General features: G+C 46.0%; 1 protein-coding gene across 9 annotated transcripts in view; it reads left to right on the top strand.

Annotated features, from left to right (window-relative positions):
• LOC119455311 (amphiphysin-like) overlaps positions 1-15083 on the top strand; it is a 160852-nt gene extending 145769 nt beyond the window's left edge. For all 9 annotated transcript variants that reach the window (XM_049668698.1, XM_049668699.1, XM_037716712.2 and 6 more), the window contains 4 exons: positions 7461-7594; positions 12774-12869; positions 12921-13022; positions 13089-15083. In XM_049668698.1, coding sequence (XP_049524655.1) covers positions 7461-7594; positions 12774-12869; positions 12921-13022; positions 13089-13169 — 413 coding nt within the window. In that variant the 3' untranslated portion in view covers positions 13170-15083. The remainder of the gene's footprint in view (positions 1-7460; positions 7595-12773; positions 12870-12920; positions 13023-13088) is intronic.
• Positions 15084-21808: the final 6725 nt, after the last annotated feature.

The raw sequence follows: 21808 nt of genomic DNA, 5'->3' as shown, positions 1-21808 counted from the left end.
CGGGCTCGAGGAGTCAACGCTCGCGGTGCCGACGCGCGAAGTGCGTAGCCGCGGGTCCGAGGAGTCGACACTTGTTGAGCGATGTGCCGACGCGCGAAATGCGTAGCCGCGGGCTCGAGGAGTCGACGCTCGATTTGCTTAGTCGCGCAGTCGGAGGCGCCAACGCACGAAATGCTTAGGCAAGGACCCGAGAAGTCCGCGCGCGATGTGCTTCATCGCCGAGTCGGAGACGCCTACGCGCGAAAGGCTTATCCGCGTGTCCGAGCATTCCGTGCCCGAAGCTCGTTCGCGAAGTCCGCGTCACCGATGCTCGGAATGCTTAGCCACGGGTCTGAGACGTCCACAAAAAGCGGAATCGGCCACGCTACTGCGATGTCTGCGTAGTGTCCGCTTTAACACTCGTCGAGATTACGGAAACTGTCCGAAGCTCGCGAGGAGACCGCAACAAGCGGAGCAGACGACGCCATCACGGAGCGAGCACCGGACCAATGGCGAACCGCGCTGGAGTCACGTGGCGGGCGCGGCCAATCGGTGGCTCCGGCACGACCTTCAATCATTTGCTTTTTGTGTGCTTGTTTCTGTATGGAGGAGATAGCTGAAGCGGCAGATTTGAAGACGGAGAAATGGGCTTTCCAACGAGACCAAGATGGCGGCGCTCGGCTGCGCCGTTCCGGAGATATCGTGGCTTGAAAAACGCAGTTTTTTTTCGCGATTTCCGTGCAATTTTTCGGCACCTTGGCTGATACAACAATTTATTTAGAGCACTTCTACTTGGTTTTCAGTGATGATATTTCGGAATCAGATAGAATAAGAGTTACAGAAACTGAAAATGTGATTTTCAAAAAATCGATTTTTTAGCCATTTTTCGCGATGCGAAAGCCGCGTCCCCCCTTAACTTTTTCGTGACCGCACCTATAAAAATCGATAAACTTGATTGGCAGTTTTTCTATGCGTTAAACATTTTCGTTGAAATGCTTGTGCTACCAACATGCACCATCTGAAATGACGATTACACTTCAGCTATTTGTCAGATTTTACCATTTTTGGCAGATTGGGGAGTCAGGAAAAATAAAACTTCAACTGTAAGTATCATTGAAACTAGACTCCAGTGCTCCTAACACTTCTTCAATAAAACGGGGGAATACTTGCACTTTGGTCGACTTGGCAACAATTTTTTAATGACAGCAGCAGTGAAGAGACAGAAGCTTCTCTTGGGTTGTCACTCTTCCGATCCGACGTATAGGCTGTTTTAACGATGTCTCAAACAGCGATAGATGCTCATGAGTGCATGTTATATTGATAATTGTGTTCAACTAACATCAAGTGCAACTTTATTTTCCCCACTGTAGTTTGCTTTCATCCATCAGCGCTTTGACAGCCTATGTACAACTTATTACAAGCAATCTTTCTCGTTGTGCAGGGTCTTGGTTCACAAGAGCACATAGTCGATTTCATACTGACCTTCGACTGAAGCTTGACTAGCTCTTTAATCTCTTACATTTGAAAACCATCTGTACAAATGCCCTTGTTCATTACTGTAGAATATTGACACGTTGTAGTGACGGTGAAGAAAAACAGTCATAAAATTCTGTATTATGAAACTGATTCTTTATTGGGCGGACCTGTGCCCACAACAGCAAGCTACACTCGAAGCACAACGATAGCGGCGAACACAGTCGGTGATCGTCAATCTGGTCAGCGGCGAAACGCGTCGGCTTTTATACATGAGTCATCGAAGGTTCCAGAGTAATCCCTGGTGCCCGCGTGTCTTCCAGAAAGTTCTAGACAATTCGCGTCGGTCGTACAATCAGATTATGTAAGCGTCGGTGACAACAGGCAATGGATAGAAGCATTGATAACGTTCAAGAAAGTTTTGATACTTGCAGGCACATCCTGTGCCCAGCGATAACGTTTAACATTTGTTGGCCGGTGAAAAGCGGTCACCGGTGAAAGATAAACATGTACACGTAAATGTTGTGCAACACTCCACATTATGGTACAGTACTGTACAGAAACTGAGCAAAGCAGGCCACCTTGCTCGCACAGAAAAGCTTATCTAATGCAATCTTCTAATGCCATATTCAAGTAAGAGGAAGCTTCTGCATGCTCCCTGACCTCACAGCCATTGCTTCGTGAGCCTAAGGAATGCAGTAAAGAGCGAACCAGGTGCCTGCTGCATTGACTAAAAACAAATGCTTCTCTGTAGAGTACGATGAGCAACACGAGAACAAGGTGAGAGCAGGAGCCAACGTTTCGACAAGTGGACTTGTTTTTTCAAGGCGCCTTGAAAAAGAGAAGTCCACTTGTCGAAATGTTGGCTCCTGCTCTCACCTTGTTCTCGTGTTGCTCATCTTGAATTTCCATCTCCTGCATTCCCCGTGTTTTCCCTGTGCAGTAGGAACTTACCAATTTTCACATTTGTGAAGCTACTACTTCCCCTGATAGCTTGGGCATTTATATGGCTAGTATTGCCTACAAAGCTTCATAATAGTTTTGCGTGATGTGAGTTACAATAGTTACGAAATGAGAACCAGGTGCACATTTTGTATATGTGAGCGTCTTTTTTTTTTTTTTTTTTCTCGGTACTTATATTAAAAATAGCAAATTGTCTCTTTCATCCATGTTCCTTGAGGTGCTTCATTGGAGTTTCACATAAGAATTCTCAAAAATTCAATTATAATTGCTTACATCCATTCAAAACACCAGTGATCAGGCTATAATTTTATGTGTCGCAAACTTGGCACATGGGCTGAGTGCAGTGGCATATGCGGGTAGCAGGAATATTGTCACGTATTAATGGCGGCGAAGAACACAGCAGCAAAACTGTTAATGATGAAATTAACCTTTTATTGGGTGAACTTGTGCCCACAAAAGCAAATGACACTCAAAGCACAATGATAGCGGTGAGCACAGTCAGCGATCATCAAAATCTGATTTGCCGGTCAAGTGTGTCAGTTTTTATGCATGAGTCATCAAAGTTTCCAGAGTAATCGCTGGTGCCCGCGTGTCTTTCAGAAAGTACTTCACAATTCACGTCGTGCATATGATCAGATTACACAAGCTCCGTTGACAACAGACAACGGATATAGCCATCAATAACATTCCAGTAAGTTCCAATCATGCAGGCACATCTTGTGCGAAGCGATAACTAAGTTGTTAGTTGGCGAAATGCAGTCCCTGAGAAAAAGATAAAAAAAGTACACATGTCAATGCCTCCCTCTTAAAAAGTGTCCCGATGCTATAAACTCGAGTGCAAGAAACTGAAGCACATGCATTAAAGAGAAATAACAAAGAAGCAAAGTCCCAGCTTTAGTTAGTGCTGGTAGTAAGGCCTTAAGGCATGCAACAAGGACTATTTCAGGCCGTGAGTGGCGCCGCTGTGATTGTGAAATGCCGTCTGGCACGACCTCAGAGACAAGTGCGCCAATGCGTCAGATGATCTTGTAGGGTCTGAAATAACGTAACTTTCTCACTTAGTCCTCGTCAGCGTATTGGGGTCCAAACCCAAACACAATCGCCGGCCTGATACTCAACGTAACGTCGTCGAAGATTGTAGTGTCGGCTGTCGGTCCTCCGCACCATCTAAACCAGATAGGTTTTAAATCCTGCAATATTGCTATCTGCGAACGCCAGGTCCAACTTGGCTTAAACAAGTTATCTAGATGGGCAGATGAAAACGGGTTTAAAGTGAACACGCATAAAAGTACTTGCATGCTTTTCTCCAAGAAGAGAGGCGCAACGCCAATCCCTAGTATTTTTATTAATGGAGAAGAACTCGCTGTAAGCAGTGAACATAAATTCTTAGGTATCTTCTTGGATTCAAAAGTAACGTTTATACCCCACATCAAATATCTCAGGACGAAATGCATGAAAACAATAAACCTCCTAAAATTTCTGTCCCACACCACATGGGGTAGTGAGAGGAAGTGCCTATTGGACCTGTACAAAAGCCATTTAGGCTATGGTGCCGTTGTGTACCACTGTACGGAGAGCTCACTTTAGTTTCCCATTTATGATGAACCCGCTGAAATTAAAAGTTCATCAAACTATTTCTGTTAATTAGCGACTAATTTCCATTAATAACCTGTCACCCCGTGGTCACCACCGCTGACGGAATGTCTCCGAAGGAACCGCCCTTTTATTTCAAATCGCTATTTTTTAATATTACCTAATGTCTTTGTGGAAACACCCTGTATAATTGAAAAACAAACCAGCAGAACAGCTAGCGTTGTTAACCATGGACCGGTCGATGGCTTCTTGTAAAAGAGGAAGTAGTACCAATGTATTGGAACATGGTGACTGAAGAATTTGATCATAACATTTTACGTCGTCATATCAGCCGAAAAAAATGAAGGTAGGCTTTTTTAATGCTGGATGCACACCCTACTGAAAAATCCATATGCACCATGACTCCCGTATCCAATAATTCGTTATGAAGCGTATGGGTTCCCATAGATGAACCCGATTTTTCCATATATCATACGAGTTTATTAGATATGGGAGTTATGGGGTATTTTCTGTCATTAGGAATGATTCAGGAAATAGAGAGAGGATGTAGCAAATAACTATTTGGCGTCAACCGAATCAGCATGTGGTGTAAAAACAGAAGCCTGGCAGGTTCAGCCGGCAATTCGCTCGGAGCAGTTGGTGCTGCGTGCCTTGGTGGACACTTGTAGAAGATTGTTGTGCAACAGATAGGTGAACGGTATACGAGGCAAACATAGAGGATATATCAAACACACGGCACCACATACTCCAACTAGAAAATTCAGTGGAAAAACATGGGCAGCCTCAACTCATAGCCAGCGTTTCAACTATAGGGGACTTGTCACGGAGTTTTTTGTTCCCTAGTGGCACACCTGGGCACCTATTGCCGAGTTAAGCTGCAAGTTCAGTAATTTTTTTTTTTCTTTTGAGAGTTTTACAAGAAAAAAAGAAAAGTATTTTTTGAACCATTGCAAAACTGCGCAAACCTGCTTTACAGGGCCTGCTTAAACACGTATTATTTTTAATTTTTTTCCCAGCTGCTACTTCCCTTTGTGAGTCTCGCAACTAATCCCCCTTTCCACCTCCCTTACCTACCTGCTCAATGTCCTCGCTCTCAGGGAAGAGGGTGCCATGGAAAGCATAAGTAGCTCTGACAACGTTGCTCAAATATGGCTCATAGAAACAGAACATGCTGAGATAGTCATGTTTCGCACATTAATACCGCAGTAACACGCTTGTTAAGGCCATTGAAATGTGCGCATGCCTTATCAGCTCCTTTGTGTGAGCTCGTGGAAGGATGCCACGGGGCTCGAAGATTTAATGATCTCCGATTTCATTGGGGTTTGAAAGCAAGCGTGTGACTCCGGTATAACGGGCTGATGAGGAGCTGATTGAGTGGACACTTACTTCCCAGCTGAATTCAGTGCCTGTCATTCAAACCAAGTCGTCGCAGCGTACAACTTTCGTACGGTCCACAGGGTTCGTGGGGGTCCGTGCCATTTCCGGGTTTTGTCAACTCAACGCGGTTTTTAACTGGTCGGTCCGCCTTTCTTCTTTCCCTTCTCACTCCAGCTTGACTAGACGGAAGTTGTTTCACCTGTTTTCGTTTTGTCGAAACACGAAGTGCCCACCAGTGGTGGACTCGCCGAAGCACACTAATCACCTTGCACTGTGTGAATGAACTAACACATGCTTGGGCCAAGCGTCACTTGTGGCTTTTGCAATCGAGTGGTGTATTGGAAAGCAGCAGCTGTGCTGCTTATTATTGATGCTTAGTGATGTTTGTGCAATGTTACTACCTGTTGTTTGTGGAATGCGGATTTTATGTATTAGAGCTTTTTTGTAGGTGTGTGCGAATGCTGCAATGTCACTGAATCGAAAAGTGAACATTTGAATATTTGGCATATTCGCTGAAACACCCGGCGTGGTCGGTACCTTAACATGCGCAGCCTTTTTTTGCGGCGCTTGGTCTCGGTCATTACAAGATTCGTCAGTCGGCAGGACCGATCAAAATGATAATGTGACGTGGACAGACGGAACGGCGACAAAGGCAGTGCGGATTTCGGAAAGCGCGAAAGCATGTGCAAAGATCGGACTGATTAGCCGCTGGAAGGCAGGCACATCGTCTAGAATACATGGCCTCACACATATTCGCGCAGTTCGGAGCTTTCTGTCCGCACGTGAGTTTAAGCGTACGGGCTAACTTGGCACGCATTTCCATGGACCCGAACGCCGCTTTAACAGCCGTCTGTCCAGCCTCTAGGCCTAATCGGCGCTTCTTTATCTGGCGTCGGCGACAAAAATAACGCCTTGCTGCTGATTCGACGCAGATTTATTCGCAATGACTGCACGACACTCAGAAAGCCGACAAATGGTCTCGCCAATGAAATCGAGGTATGGGATGGCACCAACGTTCTTCACGGCCGCCATCTTTGCGATACGGCGGTCGCTCGTTTCCGACATCGTAGGCGCACATCAATCATTTTTCTTTTTTTTTTTTTGTAGCTTCGATGAACCCCGCACAAAACTAGCTTTTCGATCTACACGGTGGGCACGAAAGTGTCATGTGACTAATATGCGGACGGCAAATACTCTGAGAGAGAGGTGGAAGGGAGGTGGTTCGTGCGAATTTGCCATTGCTCTCCCAATTTCAGAACATTTAACAGGTGGCAAATGAAGCTCAGCCCAACAATGAAAATGTCCCTGCACTTTACTGTTGGCACTTCCGCGGTCGACCTGCGCAGCACCAACGATAGCTACGTGCGAAGCAGGGATTGAGTCACAAGATGCATGGTCTGCACTTTTGTCTGTTGCTCAGATTGACCTTCACAAGCCGACGATAACCCCAAAAACCCACCTGCCCATAAAGCTGGGACCTTTCTGCATTTTGGAAGCAACTGGAAAGGAAAGCTTTTCATGCAATAAAAGGTTGCCATAAAACAAAGTTCCACTATTAAACTGAAAATTTCGTAAGTCTAACTTCACTACTAGTTCAGCTTCAGACGGCAGGAGGCACTTGAGTCTATTCAACAGACATTCTATTGGTTCAAAAAAATATTTTCTGGGCCTGCACGTACAGCAGAGCTGTACTCAGTGCTCTTTACTAATTTGGTGTCCCCTTTAATAAGAGTCGACCACACTGTATACATTGTGATTACTAGGTACCTAAGTTACTGATAGCCTGCAACATTCTTGTTATGCTATGCTAGACTCCAAAGCATGTCCAGAATGTTTTATTTGTTTGTTTGTACAAAATGTGTAAGCAAGTAGAAGTTTGTGTTAAAAATTTTTGGATATGATATTCAGTTAGATATTCGGCCTTTTCTTTCTTGATTTGATCCGATATTCGATTCGAGATGTACTATTCAGTATTCGCACAGCCCTGCTTTTGTTTTTCCACCATTAAGGCCTAGTGTTATAAATGAATGAAATGGTGCACAGTTCGCGTATTGACGTTGTGCGTTTCCACCCAGCGGCCCGCCTTGAGAACGAAGACTCTGCGCTGGTCAACTCGCCGGGCTACCGAACAACAACAGGCGACCGCAATGGTGAGGCGCCACCTAGACGCGATGAGAAGGACTACGAACCGGTGGACGTCGGTGCACAGGTGAGTCACCCTTGTTTCCACACAAGAAGAAAGGGAACCGAGGCGTCTGATTTTTAATAATCATATCATAAGAAGCAACAAACAATGACACCAAGAACAACATAGGGGAAATTACTTGTAATTACTAATTGTATAAAGAAATGATAAATTAATGGAAATGAAAACGGATGAAAAAACAACTTGCTGTTGGGGAACGGCAGAAAGGATGTTCCACATCCACCCCTTGGTTTGTGAGTGGTGGCGCTGGCTAACACTCCCAGGGTTAGTTCTAGTTGTAAAAACATAAATACCCCAGAAAGCGGATGGGAAAACGGCTCCGCGGTAGCTCAATGGTGATGCCATCGCACACGTAATGCGAAGACGTGGGTTCGTTCCCCACATGCGGACAGTTGTTTTTTCATCCGTTTTCATTTCCATTAATTTATCATTTCTTTATACAATTAGTAATTACAAGTAATTTCCCCTATGTTGTTTCTTGGTGTCATTGTTTGTTGGCTTCTTATGATTTGTTTCCACACGGTTATTTTTATATTCATCATCATCATCATCAGCCTATATTTATGTCCACTGCAGGACAAAGGCCTCTCCCTGCGATCTCCAATTACCCCTTCTTGCGCTAGCGTATTAAAACTTGCGCCTGTGAATTTCCTAACTTCATCATCCCACCTGGTTTTCTGCCATCCTCGACTACGCTTCCCTTCTCTTGATATCCATTCTGTAACCCTAATGGTCCACCGGTTATCCATCCTACGCATTATATGGCCTGCCCAGCTCCATTTCTTCCGCTTAATGTTAACTAGAATATCGTCTATACCCGTTTGTTCTCTGATCCACACTGCTCTCTTCCTGTCTCTTAACGTTAATCCTAAGATTTTTTGTTCCATCGCTCTTCGTGCGGTCCTTAACTTGTTCTCGAGCTTCTTTGTTAACCTCCAAGTTTCTGCCCCATATGTTAGCACCGGTAGAATGCAATGATTGTACACTTTTCTTTTCAACGACAGTGGTAAGCTCCCAGTCAGGATTTGGCAATGCCTACCGTATGCACTCCAACCCAATTTTATTCTTCTGTAAATTTCTTTCTCATGATCAGGGTCCCCTGTGAGTAATTGACCTAGATAAACGTACTCCTTTACAAACTCTAGAGGCTGACTGGCGATCCCGAATTCTTGTTCCCTTGCCAGGCTATTGAACATTATCTTTGTCTTCTGCATATTCAGCTTCAACCCAATTCTTACACTTTCTCGATTAAGGTCCTCAATCATTTGTTTGTTAATATAAAAATTAAAAAAAATGATTTTTATATTATGTCTGCACAAATGAAACAGGCAGACACAAACATTTTGAAAGTCAGTGACACTCTGACTTAATAGACAGATTTAGCAGAGCGTTATCGTATACCGGCTGCCACAACTGCACATGCATAGAGTTTAGTTGCCTCCGGCATAAGTTTACCGAAACAGTCCTCTGTATACCGTGTTTCAACAACAACTTGACAGCCCAGGCTGCCCACTTCGATCCTGAAAGTAGGACTGCTCTCGATGATGACCAGCAGTGCTGCAACGTGTGCCTATTGCTAAGATAGTGACATATCGGAAGAGGTATTCACAGTGCCAAACGACAGGCTAACTGCTCTCACTTCGCTGCCCAATACCAATGCACAGCACTATCTGTGATTGACCTTAGTGCGAGTAAGTGCATGTTTTTCTCCTTCTGGTTAGCTTGTTGTGTATGGCTCTCGTAGTTGTAGCTTTGACGTATTCGCCGTAATGGAGACTCTAGACTCCTTCAGCCTAATTTTGGAAGTCGTATATCCATTTCCCGAAGTTAGAACAACAGAACTTTAAGCGTAAGAACAAGCCTACATTTACCAGTCTGTGTGCACCAAGTCTGTGTGCACCAAGTCTGTGTGCACCAAGTCTGTGTGCACCAAGTCTGTGTGCACCAAGTCTGTGTGCACCAAGTCTGTGTGCACCAAGTCTGTGTGCACCAAGTCTGTGTGCACCAAGTTGTGTGCACCAAGTCTGTGTGCACCAAGTCTGTGTGCACCAAGTCTGTGTGCACCAAGTCTGTGTGCACCAAGTCTGTGTGCACCAAGTCTGTGTGCACCAAGTCTGTGTGCACCAAGTCTGTGTGCACCAAGTCTGTGTGCACCAAGTCTGTGTGCACCAAGTCTGTGTGCACCAAGTCTGTGTGCACCAAGTCTGTGTGCACAGAATTTATAGTTGTCACTGTCATCAGTCTATGTGTAGTGCTGGGCTCAAAGCCTAGCAAATTTATTTCTTTGGCCTGCTGCCACATTAAGGTATTTCATGAAATACCAAGTTTCGCTACATAACCGACCGTCAAGACGCTAGTTTACTACTTGCACCTGTGACAGGATGCTTTCAATCTGCAGTCCGTTGGGCTTAGTAATAATTTGTTTCATTGAACACTGCTTAGCTTAGTTAAAATGTCCGTAATGCGTCCTTCCATGCAGTGATTGAATTCTGCATTGAAACTGTTAATAAGGGTAGTTTTTACAGGGCCCAAGATTCAGTTTGCAGACATAAATAGCACCGCCGAAGCCATTCGAGAGCTCAGCAAAACAGTTGTGGGCTTGGAAGAATAAATATTTTCAGACATTTCGAGTGGTTCGCTGACCAAGAAGTAGAAAAGTGTTTGTAGTGACTAAATAATTGCCGTACGCTCACAGGAATGGCGCCATAAATACCAACTGTTTACCAATAAAGATGACGTGGTTCCAAGGTACCACGCAAGTCCATCAGCACGGGAGTCTGTCGCCTCAAAAAAAACAACTGGTCCTTACTTGGGAACTGTTGCTTGTGCCAGTGACACAGCCGGCAATGTTGATCATTCCACGTGGACTCCCAATGCACGCATGCCGATGTACTGAAGACGTTCAAGCGCATGCGTTGAAGTTTTTACTGGCGCGGGATGCCTCATCTGTGAATAGGCGAACTTGCTGTCCATGCCGTAAGAACCTTCCCCGTATTGGCCTCGCTCCACTCCAAGCTGTTCAATCAGCACGTCTACCTTCTCTTCGAGCACGATGGCGGGCAACTGGTGGGTATCCACCGATCGCACTACACAGTGAAAGATGATACAGGTTTACTTCTCCGGAATGTTCTCCATCCCCAACAGTTTCCCAGTGACCAAGGACTGGTCTTCGATCCTGTCGGACGTGGTCCCAATGTTTCACACACCATTCTAGTGTCGTTCACCACACCATCCGCAGACTAATGGCATGATAGAATATTTTAACCAGACTCTTGGCAACATGTTAGCAATTTATGTTGCTTCTCACCACAGCAAATGTGACGGCATTCTTTCGTTTGTGTCATGTGTAAATACCACCCCGCAGACAATGACTGGTTTCTCACTTTACAGGGTCCTCGTGGTCCTTGAAGAACCTTGAAAACCCTTGAATTTAGACATCACGTTTTCAAGGCCTTGAAAGTCCCGGAATTCTTTTAGGGTCCTTGAAAACCCTGCAACTTTAAGCATTTTTTAAAGCATTGACTACATTTAGATTTTCCGAAATGCCTAGCAACATTGAAGCAGTTATTTCAATGCAGTTATTTTGCATTGTGTGGCTGAATTTAAGTGCAAGCATGCCATGTTCATAAAATAAATGGCTAATTGCTGTGGTGGCTACATGACGACATGTCCCAACACATGGTTTATGACGCTGTGACCAGAGCAGGCAGCATCCTGAATGTAGAGATCACAAGAAAACTAAGGAAGTCGGCAGCCTCTGCAAAACGGTATTATTATGCTGTTTGGAAGCAGAGAAGCAACAGCTTCAAGTAGCGATGGGTCTGAACCAGCCGTAATAAAACAGCGCCAGAAAACACAAGGGACCAGGCTATACGTGTCGTTTTTCTTCGTCTGGTCCCCTGTGTTCACTGGCACTGTTTTACTACGGATATGAACCAACTAGCCCAAAAATATGTCCGAGCAAGTGCCGCCTCGAGAGGAAAATTGAAAGTTTGGAAAGAAAAAGCAAGTTAGAAAAGTTAGAGTTGCTCAGTTAACGGCTTCTGCAGACACCTATGTACAGACAACAGGGGCAAAATGCGATTTCACTTGCATTATGAAATCGAACAGCATTAGGAAGGCTACCAGAGATAAAGCCCAAGAGATTCTGTGCAACAGCTAAGAACTTGAAAAGAAGCAGCAGGTATTTTCCAAGAGGTAGCGTGGGCCTGTTACGTTCACTTTGTTTTCTGGCATTACTATAGATTGGCGTGGTCCTTTAAAATACAATGGCTTGACCTTCAAAGTCCTTGAAAATTCTTGAATTCTTTGGCTCAGCAGCAGCACAAACCCTGCTTGAAGTTAACTTTCTTCTGTAAGAATGATAAACCTCTTGTACACTAGTTTGCACTACAGCAGAACTAATCAGCTGCCCAATCTTCTTCAGAGCATGGTACAGGCCTGGGCAAACGCAATCATTTGGGCGTGCTTCTTTTCACGGGACTGTAACCTGTCACGGCGTTGGGGTCCTCAAGCCTTACGCTTGTTACCCAACGTAGTAGGTGACCGAAGGAGACTGGCCACCAAGAGACCAGAAAGCCGCACAGTGACGAGACACAGCTTTGCAGAAACCTAAGTTTATTTACTTCATGGAAATCAGAATGAGGCTGCCTGCTTATTTTATACCCTCGAGCCTTCCGAAATATATTCAGTTCCCTTGATAGGGAAATGGGGTTGTCGGAAGGCTCTTCCTTTACGTACACGTTCGATGGTCCGGGCCTGGTGCGGGCCTTCTGTCCTGCGGATGAGACAGAAGGGTGACGTAGCGCATTGTGTTGTCAACGCCTCCCTTCTTTCCTCGCCCACTGGCGCTAAAAATGTTATCCAAGTTATCTCTTTCAGGTTTTCAGACATTTTATGCCCTCAGGCATAAAATGTGTGCTCTTGTCTTCTTGGACGTTCTGCAGGCCAACCAGACTCTGGTGGTAAATGAAATGGTTCAGTGGCGTAATTTAATTTCCAAGAACACTGTAGTGCTTCTGGAAACTTTCGTTTTCACTGTACATTATAGTTTGGCTCTTTCTGGGATAATCGTTCAGATGACCACATTAGGTCAGAGGTCCGTGTTGCATAAAAGTATGTTAATAATTACCCAACGGTCTGACGGAAAGTTTCCGACTTGCGTGGTTGTCTCTCTTTGCAGATGAATAGCGATGGTGACAGACAGGTGGGCGATGAGCTGTATGACATTCCCGTAGGCGCCACGACCACTGACCTGCCGGCCGGTGTGCTCTACAGGGTGAGTGTGCTCCTTTGTCACTGGCGCCTCTGACAGTGCATTCTGTTGCAGGTGCGTGCCACGTACAAGTACACAGCCGAAGATGTGGACGAGCTGAACTTCGAAAGTGGCGAGATAATCCGAGTGATTGAGTACGACGACCCCGAAGAGCAGGTGAGAGCAGCAGTGGCGGCGGGAGGGTGACCGCGCAGTTGCTCATGAGGGTTTGCGTCTGTGCAGGAGGAAGGCTGGCTGATGGGCATCAAGGAGTCGACGGGCGAGAAGGGTCTCTTTCCGGCAAACTTCACGCGGCCCATCTGAACGGACTCAGTGCCTTCTCCCTGTAGTGTGCGAGTGGGCACGGCGCCCAATGGAGACTGGCGCACCCGCTTTGTTGCCGCCATGCTGCGGTGCAAAGCCTCCTGCCGTTAACTTTAGTCAGTCGTGACTTTACAAATAGTGCCTCTAAGGTTTCTCGCTCGCCAGGTCGCGTTTTTTACGGAAGTGCCCTTAATGGCAGAAAAGTGCTCTGACAGGGCACAATTTGATTTAGGCCACACGTAGCCGAGTAGTAGAATACGTTCTGCTGATAGTGACCATCCGTGTGTTTCACTTTTTCCAGTGAGAACACGGCGGCTGTTACCTATTTCCTTTGGTCATTAGACTTGTGCACTTCGGGTTGTGCCGAGCTCTGGGCTGTTCACACGAGCCACGCGTACTACTGCTGGTTCTTAGCGCTTCTTGTCCAGGGAAGCGTCTTTGCCACGTGCTCATCTGTTCGGGCATTCCCCTTATTTGGCCACCATGTTGCTTTGCCGTTGTAGAGCGATTGTCATGGGCCCGGACAGACTTCCTCTCTCTCCACTTATTGTGACTCCTCTACGTACGGCTCGGGTCTTCTCCATAACCTTAACGTGTGGCTGTGCTGCGTCTCACAGAGTTGCACTGTAGTTGCATTTCCTAGTTTTCTCATAATTGTGTGATGATATATGGAAACTTGGGAACCTCACATCCTCTCTGCGTGCTTATTTATTTATTTCTTAAGGACCGAAAAAATTTCATTCAGCATGTTCATTCTTCTTTTGTACCTTATTTCCGTAGTTCGTGACGCGTGTGTGTTCAATAAGATTCTTTGCTTCCCCAGGGTGTGCACTTTTCCCTGTAGATAACCATTATCAGTGAAGCCGCTGAACGTGAGCTAAGAGGAGTTGCCTCCTATCTTCTGTCGTCCCGTATGAGGCAGCTTGTGACGATCCCAGTCTTCCGTCCATCGGGGTCGTTTTGTTGACGGCTCCCGTCTTTTTTGACGCATTTGCAGGGTGTCTGGCATCCACGCTCTGCTCCAAGTGCCAAGCTCACAGGTGCATTTTGTGTACCAAGTTTGCCCACAGCTGCCCTTTTTGCAGCTGTCCTCGGAACAACTTTTTCTGACTTGCAGTGCTGTGGCTGGGGTGCTCTTGATGCTAGTCTCAGCGACTGCATTGTTTTCGTAGCGTCGTGTACCCACTGCCAAATCGCGCAGGCCATTGTCGGCTGGTTTACAAGGAAGCTTCCTGGCAACTTTCCTCTCAAGTGCATCAGTGGGTCCTTTCATCTGAATGGTGCAACTATTCTGCGCGGATATCGGAAACAGCAGGCATACTGTAGACATCGCGCCTGAAGTAATTGTTCGATCGAAGCTGCATTTATGACGGTTGTCACCAATAAACGGTGCGCCTTCACTGCTTCGGCTGTACGTGGCCTTTTCTACAACAAGTTCTCCTCATAGAATGGCCATATTACGGGACGGTGTAGCAGCAACAAAAGCCTGGGCTGCTCAGTCGCTTATTTCCTCCCCTGTTGTTCTGCACTTCCTCGAGGGTGTCGCAGACCACAATAAGATTACGCCAGCATCTTATGCAACCAATACCACCTCTACGTTCCATCGGACTACATCTGTGCCTACATATGTTATTCCTTTTTCTCTCGTGAACCTGTTTCTTCTTTTATTTGGCGCTGCGCCAGTGATATCTCGTTCCCAGTACTTCCTTTAGAGTTTGGTGTAAAAGGGATAATTTGTTTGTATTCGAGTGTAAAACACTAAACACCTCACCCTGTATGTTAACCATGTCACCAGGCTTGCTTTGTGTGTCTGTGGTAATGTTTCTTATTTTTTCTTTTTTTTTTCCTACTTGCAGTGTAACAAGGAGATCTGATATTGTCTAATGTATAGTAAAGAAATGAATTCCCAATGTTCTCCGATTGCCTCTTCCTTTAAGTGTGTATGTGCGTGCCATGCAGGTCCGCTCAGCATCTTGAACCGTCCCATTCAATGTCATTCTTAACAGTGCAAAAAGCAGACGCCACACAAACATGATAAAAAGCCCCTGGATTTTCTGAAAGAAGCTACAACTGCCGTCAGCGCCTCCTGGTTTGTGCCAAGAGAAAAATATTTATTTGCGCAAGCACCATGAGCCGCGTTATATTAGGCAGACAATATGGCATCTCTTTTAACGCCAATCACTCCTTTGCATGAGGTAAATGCCACTTTAGCAGCCGCAGAATGTTTTCTCGCATCATTGTGACACGTCCCTGATATGGCACATTCAAGCAAATTCGTTTATTGTTAAATATTCAATTGCAGTTTATACTGAAGTTATTGTTCATGGATGGGCAGCTCATATGCAGAGGTGTACTGCGAAGTGGCAAACCTAACATTATACGAGCGCCCCAGTGATAGGGACCAACCATAGACAACAAAAAAAATGACTCATCGCCATTACACACTGCATTGGCTGCTATGATCCTGTTTGGACGGAACTTTAAGCGGCCGATGAAGCAAAGCACGTCCTATGGAGCACTTTGCATCCTTTGCCGTACCCACATTTACAAGCAAGGTTTCCCAGCAAGAATTCTAGAGATGTTCCTCTGGGAACTTTTTGGTCGGGAAAACTGAAAGAAGCTCTTGTCTGATAGAGAAGGGAAAACAATGTGCCTGAGGCATCTGTTCTCGACAAGCTGCTCCTGGGCCAAACTAGGGGGTGCACTGAAGTTATCTTCCAATCGCATTGCTCAGCGGCGAGATTAAAGCCTTTTGCAACTTTTCGAAGACCCAGGAGCTTCAACAGTACCCAGACAGGAGCACCACCACTCACTGTTGTGTTGTGTTCTTCTCGTAGTGTCTGCTTTTCGCGCCGCTAAAATGAATGTATAGCAAACTGCAGCAACTTGCCCTACAAACATCCGTTTGATGCAGTTAAACGTGGTGTGCTATCTTTCATCATAATATTTCAATTTTAAATGCAATTTTTTTTGTCAGTTTTTATTACTTTTACGTTTCAGATTAATTGCAACCTGCAATATATACAGACAAGGGTCACAAAGTACAAGACTGCAACAAGACCCTCGGTGATGGTTACGTATAAATACAATGATCAGCAGCCAGGCATGGATCCAGGGGGGTTGTCCGGATGTCCTGACTGCCCCCCCCCCCCCTCAGATTTCTGCATCGCCCCTCGCTGACAAAGTGATGGCCCTAGCTGTCGCCATCACCCTGTCATAATATGGCCACCAGCAATCTTCCAAAGTATTTTTCGCGAGTACCAGTGGTAGCAGCCATGTAGAAGGAAAGTTAGCTCGCTCGCAAGCTTAGCTGTTTTCTGTAGGGGTGTGGTGTTGCGAAGTTGTAGTAATTTTTTCTCGTGAACACTTGAACCTCCTGGCGCTGGCCGTGCCTTACTCGTTCCATCGGTGGCATCTTGCGAATGAGGGGACGTCCCTTTTGTCAAGCACGCCGATGTCCGTGCGAGCGTGTTAGCGCCTGATTAACTGAGTTCCCCCTCGGGGTGTCATCGTTTGCTTCTTACCGTTACCTGGAAAAGCAAGGTGTGCAGCGTAGCGCGTTTACGCCGGAGAAAAAAAAAGCTAACAAAGCGGAGAGGCATCGACAGCAGCAACGTGAATACAGACAACGCGAACACAGACAGCGAAAGCTGTACCGTGCAAAGGCGGAGAATGTGTCGAAGGACCATGAGTCTGAGGACGAACATCACCATCTGCAGTTGCTCACACAGGAGAAACTTCAAGGATGGATGGATGGATGGATGAGGCTGAACCCTTTAAATCGGGCGGTGGCATATGCCACCTAGCCATGACTATTAACATATTTTGTACTTTGTGGTGGGTGAAATTTCACCCCTGCCTTGATTTTAGCCACCAATCAGATAACCTCCGTTTGGTTATTTCTACCCGCTTAAAGTCTATTTTACCTTCACTGTCCCTAAACCCCAATGCTTTGAAAAAATCAGCCCCGTTGCTTTGCACTGTAGGGTTAAGGCCTTTACAGAAAAGTATGAGGTGTTCAGCCGTTTTCTCTTCTTCTCCACACGCACAGCACAACGTGTCTATACCTTGGTACTTGACTCTGTACATCTTAGTCTGCAATACTCCCGTCCTGGCTTCAAACGACAAAGAGCTTCCCCTAGAATTGTCATAGATATTTTCTTTGGCAATTTCTTGCTTGAAAGTTCTGTATATTCCCAGTGCTGATTTCGTCTGCATCCCTGTTTTCCACAGACCCCTCTCTGTTTCCTTAACCTTTTTCTTAACTGCTGTTTCCTGGTTTGCACCGCTCCTGCAGTCCAAATATTTGATTGACAGTTTTCTGGTCAGCTTCCTCCATTTTGTATCAACATTCCTCATGTACAAATAACTGAAAACTCTCCTTGCCCACCGCTTTTCTGCCATTTCTGTCAATCGCTCCTCAAATTCTATCTTGCTGCTGGCTTCCCTGCCCTCGAATGACGGTATCCCATGTCACCCTGTACCCCCCGATTTGGTGTATTTCCGTGTGCTCCCAGAGCCAGTCTACCTACCCCTCGCTGCTTAACTTCCAACCTTGCTCGAACCTCTGATCTCATGCACAGGACCGCATTGCCGAAAGTCAAACTAGGGACCATCACCTTTCCAAATCCCTCTCACCACTTCGTACCTATTGTAATTCCACAGATCCCTATTTTTCATTACAGCTGCATTTCTGCTACCTTTTGCCGTTACATATTTTTCATGTTCCGTTAGGTACTCAGCCCCATTGTTTATCCACACTCCAAGATATTTGTACTTATCCACCACCTCCAGCGTAACCTCCTGTATCCTATGCTCGCTGCCCTGATTATCATTAAAAATCATGACTGCCGATTTTTCTTTACTAAACTTCAAACCTAAGCTATCTCCCTCTTTACCACAGATGTCCATTAATCTCTGCAAGTCTTCCTTGCTGTCAGCCATAAGTGCAATGTCATCCGCGTACATCAGTCCTGGTAATGACTGTTTAATCCATTCTCCTTGCTTGAAAAGGGAAAGGTTGAAGCCAAGTCCGCTCCTCTCTAATTTTTTCTCTAATCCTTGTAAATACAGCATGAACAACAGGGGTGACAGAGGGCACCCCTGCCTAAGCCCCTTCTTTATCTCTATAGGCCCAGATACCTTGTTTTCCCATTTTATAAGCACTTTGTTACTTTTATAGATATCTTTTAAAAGATTACTTACTCCATCTTCCACATCTAGAGTGCCCAGTATGTCCCACAAATTCTTTTGGATTACACTGTCATAGGCTCCCTTGATATCCAGAAATGCAAGCTACACTGCGTTAATGAGAACAGATTATCTTCTAACCTTCTTTGTTTCCGGAACCCATTTTGTAGTTCCCCCAGCACCTCCTCACTCTCCACCCATGCCTGCAGTCTGTCCTTTATAATCTGCATCACCACCCTGTAAACCACTGACGTCACTGTTATGGGACGGTAGTTGTTTATGTCGGCTTTGTCGCCCTTTCCCTTATATATCATGCTCATCCTGCTCAGTCTCCACCCGTCGGGGGCTTTACCGTCCATTATCATTTTGCTCACTGCCGCTCTTAATGCTTTCTTACATTTTGGGCCCAATGTCTTCATCAACAATTAGGATGCCATCAGGACCTGTTGACGTGCTACGAGGAACCTTCTTCTCTGCCCTTTCCCACTCGCTTTGTGCAAGTGGAGCCACTGCACTAACCTCACCTGATTGAGCACATGCTATGTTTCGTTCTTTAAATTTTTCTGTCTCTTATATGTTCCATTGCCTCATCTCCCTCTAGCCGAACACCTTGAGCTGTAACTATAAGCCTCTGCTCTAGGCTAGTCTTATTACTCAAGGAGTTGAGATGTTTCCAAAATTTCTTCGCTGCTTTTCTATCCTTTTTGTTTACTTCTGACAACCATTGGCTCCCCTTTCTTCTAATCTTCTCATTGATAAAATGGGATGCTTCCCTTCTACAGTTTAAGAAGTTCTTCCATTTTCTGTCTACATCAGCCTCTGGTTCACCCTTCTGCTTTGAGTAGCTGTGTTCCCTGGATGCTTCCTGACGTTTCTCTATGGCCTTCTTAACCTCCTCATTCCACCAGCTCTTGGGTTTATGTCTTCTGTTCCCTTATGGCCTGACTCGTACCTTAGCAAGCTCTAGCTCAAATAGCCCTGTTAAATTTGCATATGTCCATTCTGTTTTTGTATCCTCTGAAATTACTTCCTCAATTTCTTGGGTTGCTATTTCAAGCTGCTTTTCCAAGTAAAATATCCCACCTGGTTGTTCATCTTGCCTCCTACCCCCTACTTTCATTTCCCTTCTAAAACTCGCCTTAATACGCTTGTGATCACTACCTAGACTTCTGGAGCCATATTCATCTATGTTAATTACATTTAGCCTATCGTGCATCCTATGTGACATTAGTGCATAATCTATCGTCGACTGCAGGCTCCCTACCTCCCATATTATGTGACCTTCACACTTCTCAGTACTGTTGCATGCAACTAAGTCATGCATTTCACACATATCCAGCATCATGTTGCCTGTTGAGTCTATGTACCCGTCTTCTATGTGTACGTTCACATCTCCTAGTATAATAATCTCGCACCCTCCTCCTAGCTCATTAATGTCACTTGATATGCATTCCAGCATTTTTTGTTTTCCTCTTTGGCATTTGCTCCTGTCCACAGGTATACAAAGCCAAGGAGTGTCTGCTCTCCTGCAACTTCCCTTTTAGCCATAAATGCTCCTTGCATTCCGGTTGGACCCTTTGCCAATTCATACTTTTATGAATGAATGCACCAATTCCACCCCCTTTTCTGCTGCCCTCTGTTCTATTGCAATATTCCCATGCATAGTCAGGATTACAGGGTGGTTGCTCCATGTCCCTAAGATGTGTCTCCACAAACCCGTATATCATCAGCTTTTCCTGCCTTAGTTGCTTGTCTATCTCCTCCCACTTCAGCCTATTCCTGCCACCTTGCATGTTAATGTACCCTATGTCAGAATAACCTTGCCCCTGGTGCTTACGTCTATTTCTTCTCCTACCGATTCTACGTTTCTTGAATCTCGGGGCCTCTCTGGGTCCGTCTTCGTCTACACTGGTGGCCTTAGGGCTCTGGGTCCCCCCAAAAAGGAACGATTGCCGCGCCTCTTCCCGGCGGCAACATGCAACACATCAGCCCACGCCCTCCTTTGAGCCCACTACAAAACCTTCTAGGACACTGTAGCCGGACCAAGCTGAGACGACGCCGTCTTTCGTTGAGTTTTATGTTGTCTCCTGTCAGAATGCAGCAGTGTACAGTCTAATCTTCAACGTAAAAAGTAAATAGATCAACTTAACGTGTCCCCCTGTCATTCGCAGTTTGTCTGTCTGTCCTTCAATGCCACGTAGCGACTGTGTGGAATTTGGTGCTACAAAGTCACAGAAAAGGTTATCGACATTGCTAAGGCAAAAGCCTTAAATCTGCTTCAAGGTCGCTGCTGTCAAGCCTTCCACTGGGGTGGAGATGGAAGACCAGCGAAGCTGTACTATGGTGGGAATTATGTATTTCCAATTAGGACCATTAAGATGTGATGGTGTAATTGGTTATTTGAACTATTAAAGAATGAGATATATATATTGTCACGTGCCTTGTGAGAGAACTGGCGACGCGACGTTTATTGAGGGTAGCGGCTCCTGAAAAACACGGCGCTGGGGGCTGGCTATCGAGCGGGCGGAGAAGCACGCGCACTTATTCTTGTCCGTGCCTGCCTCTTAGCACTGTACCCACTACTGCTGGTGGCATTTCCCCCCTTCCTCGGAAAGAGCATCGGCTCGATGCTCAAGAAGCGGTTTTAGAAAAGGAGGGGGAAACAGCATGGGCAAGGCAGGTGCTCGTGCAAAGGACACAAGCACAGCTAGAGGAAAAACAATTGAAAGCACAGCAGCGGGGAAGCGCGACGGGTACAGTCTCAAGAAACAGAGAGGTTGCAAACAGTAGCGTAAGTAGAAAGATGAACAAAAAAATAATAATCACGAACGCGCAACATATGGTTTCATGCGCACAACGTGAACTACGTCAGGGCGAGGTTGTTGTCTACGCCGTGTTTGCGCCGCACTGTCTGGAACGACTTCGTAGTTCACGTCACTAATGCGGCGCAGCACTTTGTATGGGCCAAAATACCGGCTAATCAACTTTTCACAAAGGCCACGGCGGCGAACAGGGGTCCACACCCATACTTGGTCTCCGGGACTGTAGCGCACTTGCCGGTGACGGATGTTATAGCGCCGTGCATCTGCATGTTGCTGCTCACCGATGTGCAGCCGCGCGAGCTGGCGGGCTTCTTCAGCGCGCTCAGCAAATTCTTCGGCGTCAGTCGTTAGGTGCTCGGTGTCGTGACACGGAAGCATAGCGTCCAGCATCGTCTGTACTTCGCGGCCGTAAATGGGGCGAAATGGTGCGAACCGTGTCGTCTCTTGTACGGCGGTATTATTCGCGAAGGTCACGTAAGGCAAGATGCGATCCCATGTTTTGTGCTGGACGTCGATGTACATAGAGATCATATCTGTGATGGTTTTGTTTAATCGCTCCGTAAGTCCATTGGACTGCGGATGGTAAGCAGTCGTCTTGCGATGCCTGGTGTTGCTCAATTGAAAAAC

The sequence above is a fragment of the Dermacentor silvarum genome, chromosome 6 (assembly GCF_013339745.2).
Source record: "Dermacentor silvarum isolate Dsil-2018 chromosome 6, BIME_Dsil_1.4, whole genome shotgun sequence".
NCBI classification, from domain to species: domain Eukaryota; kingdom Metazoa; phylum Arthropoda; class Arachnida; order Ixodida; family Ixodidae; genus Dermacentor; species Dermacentor silvarum.
This window is presented reverse-complemented; position numbering and strand designations above follow the sequence as displayed.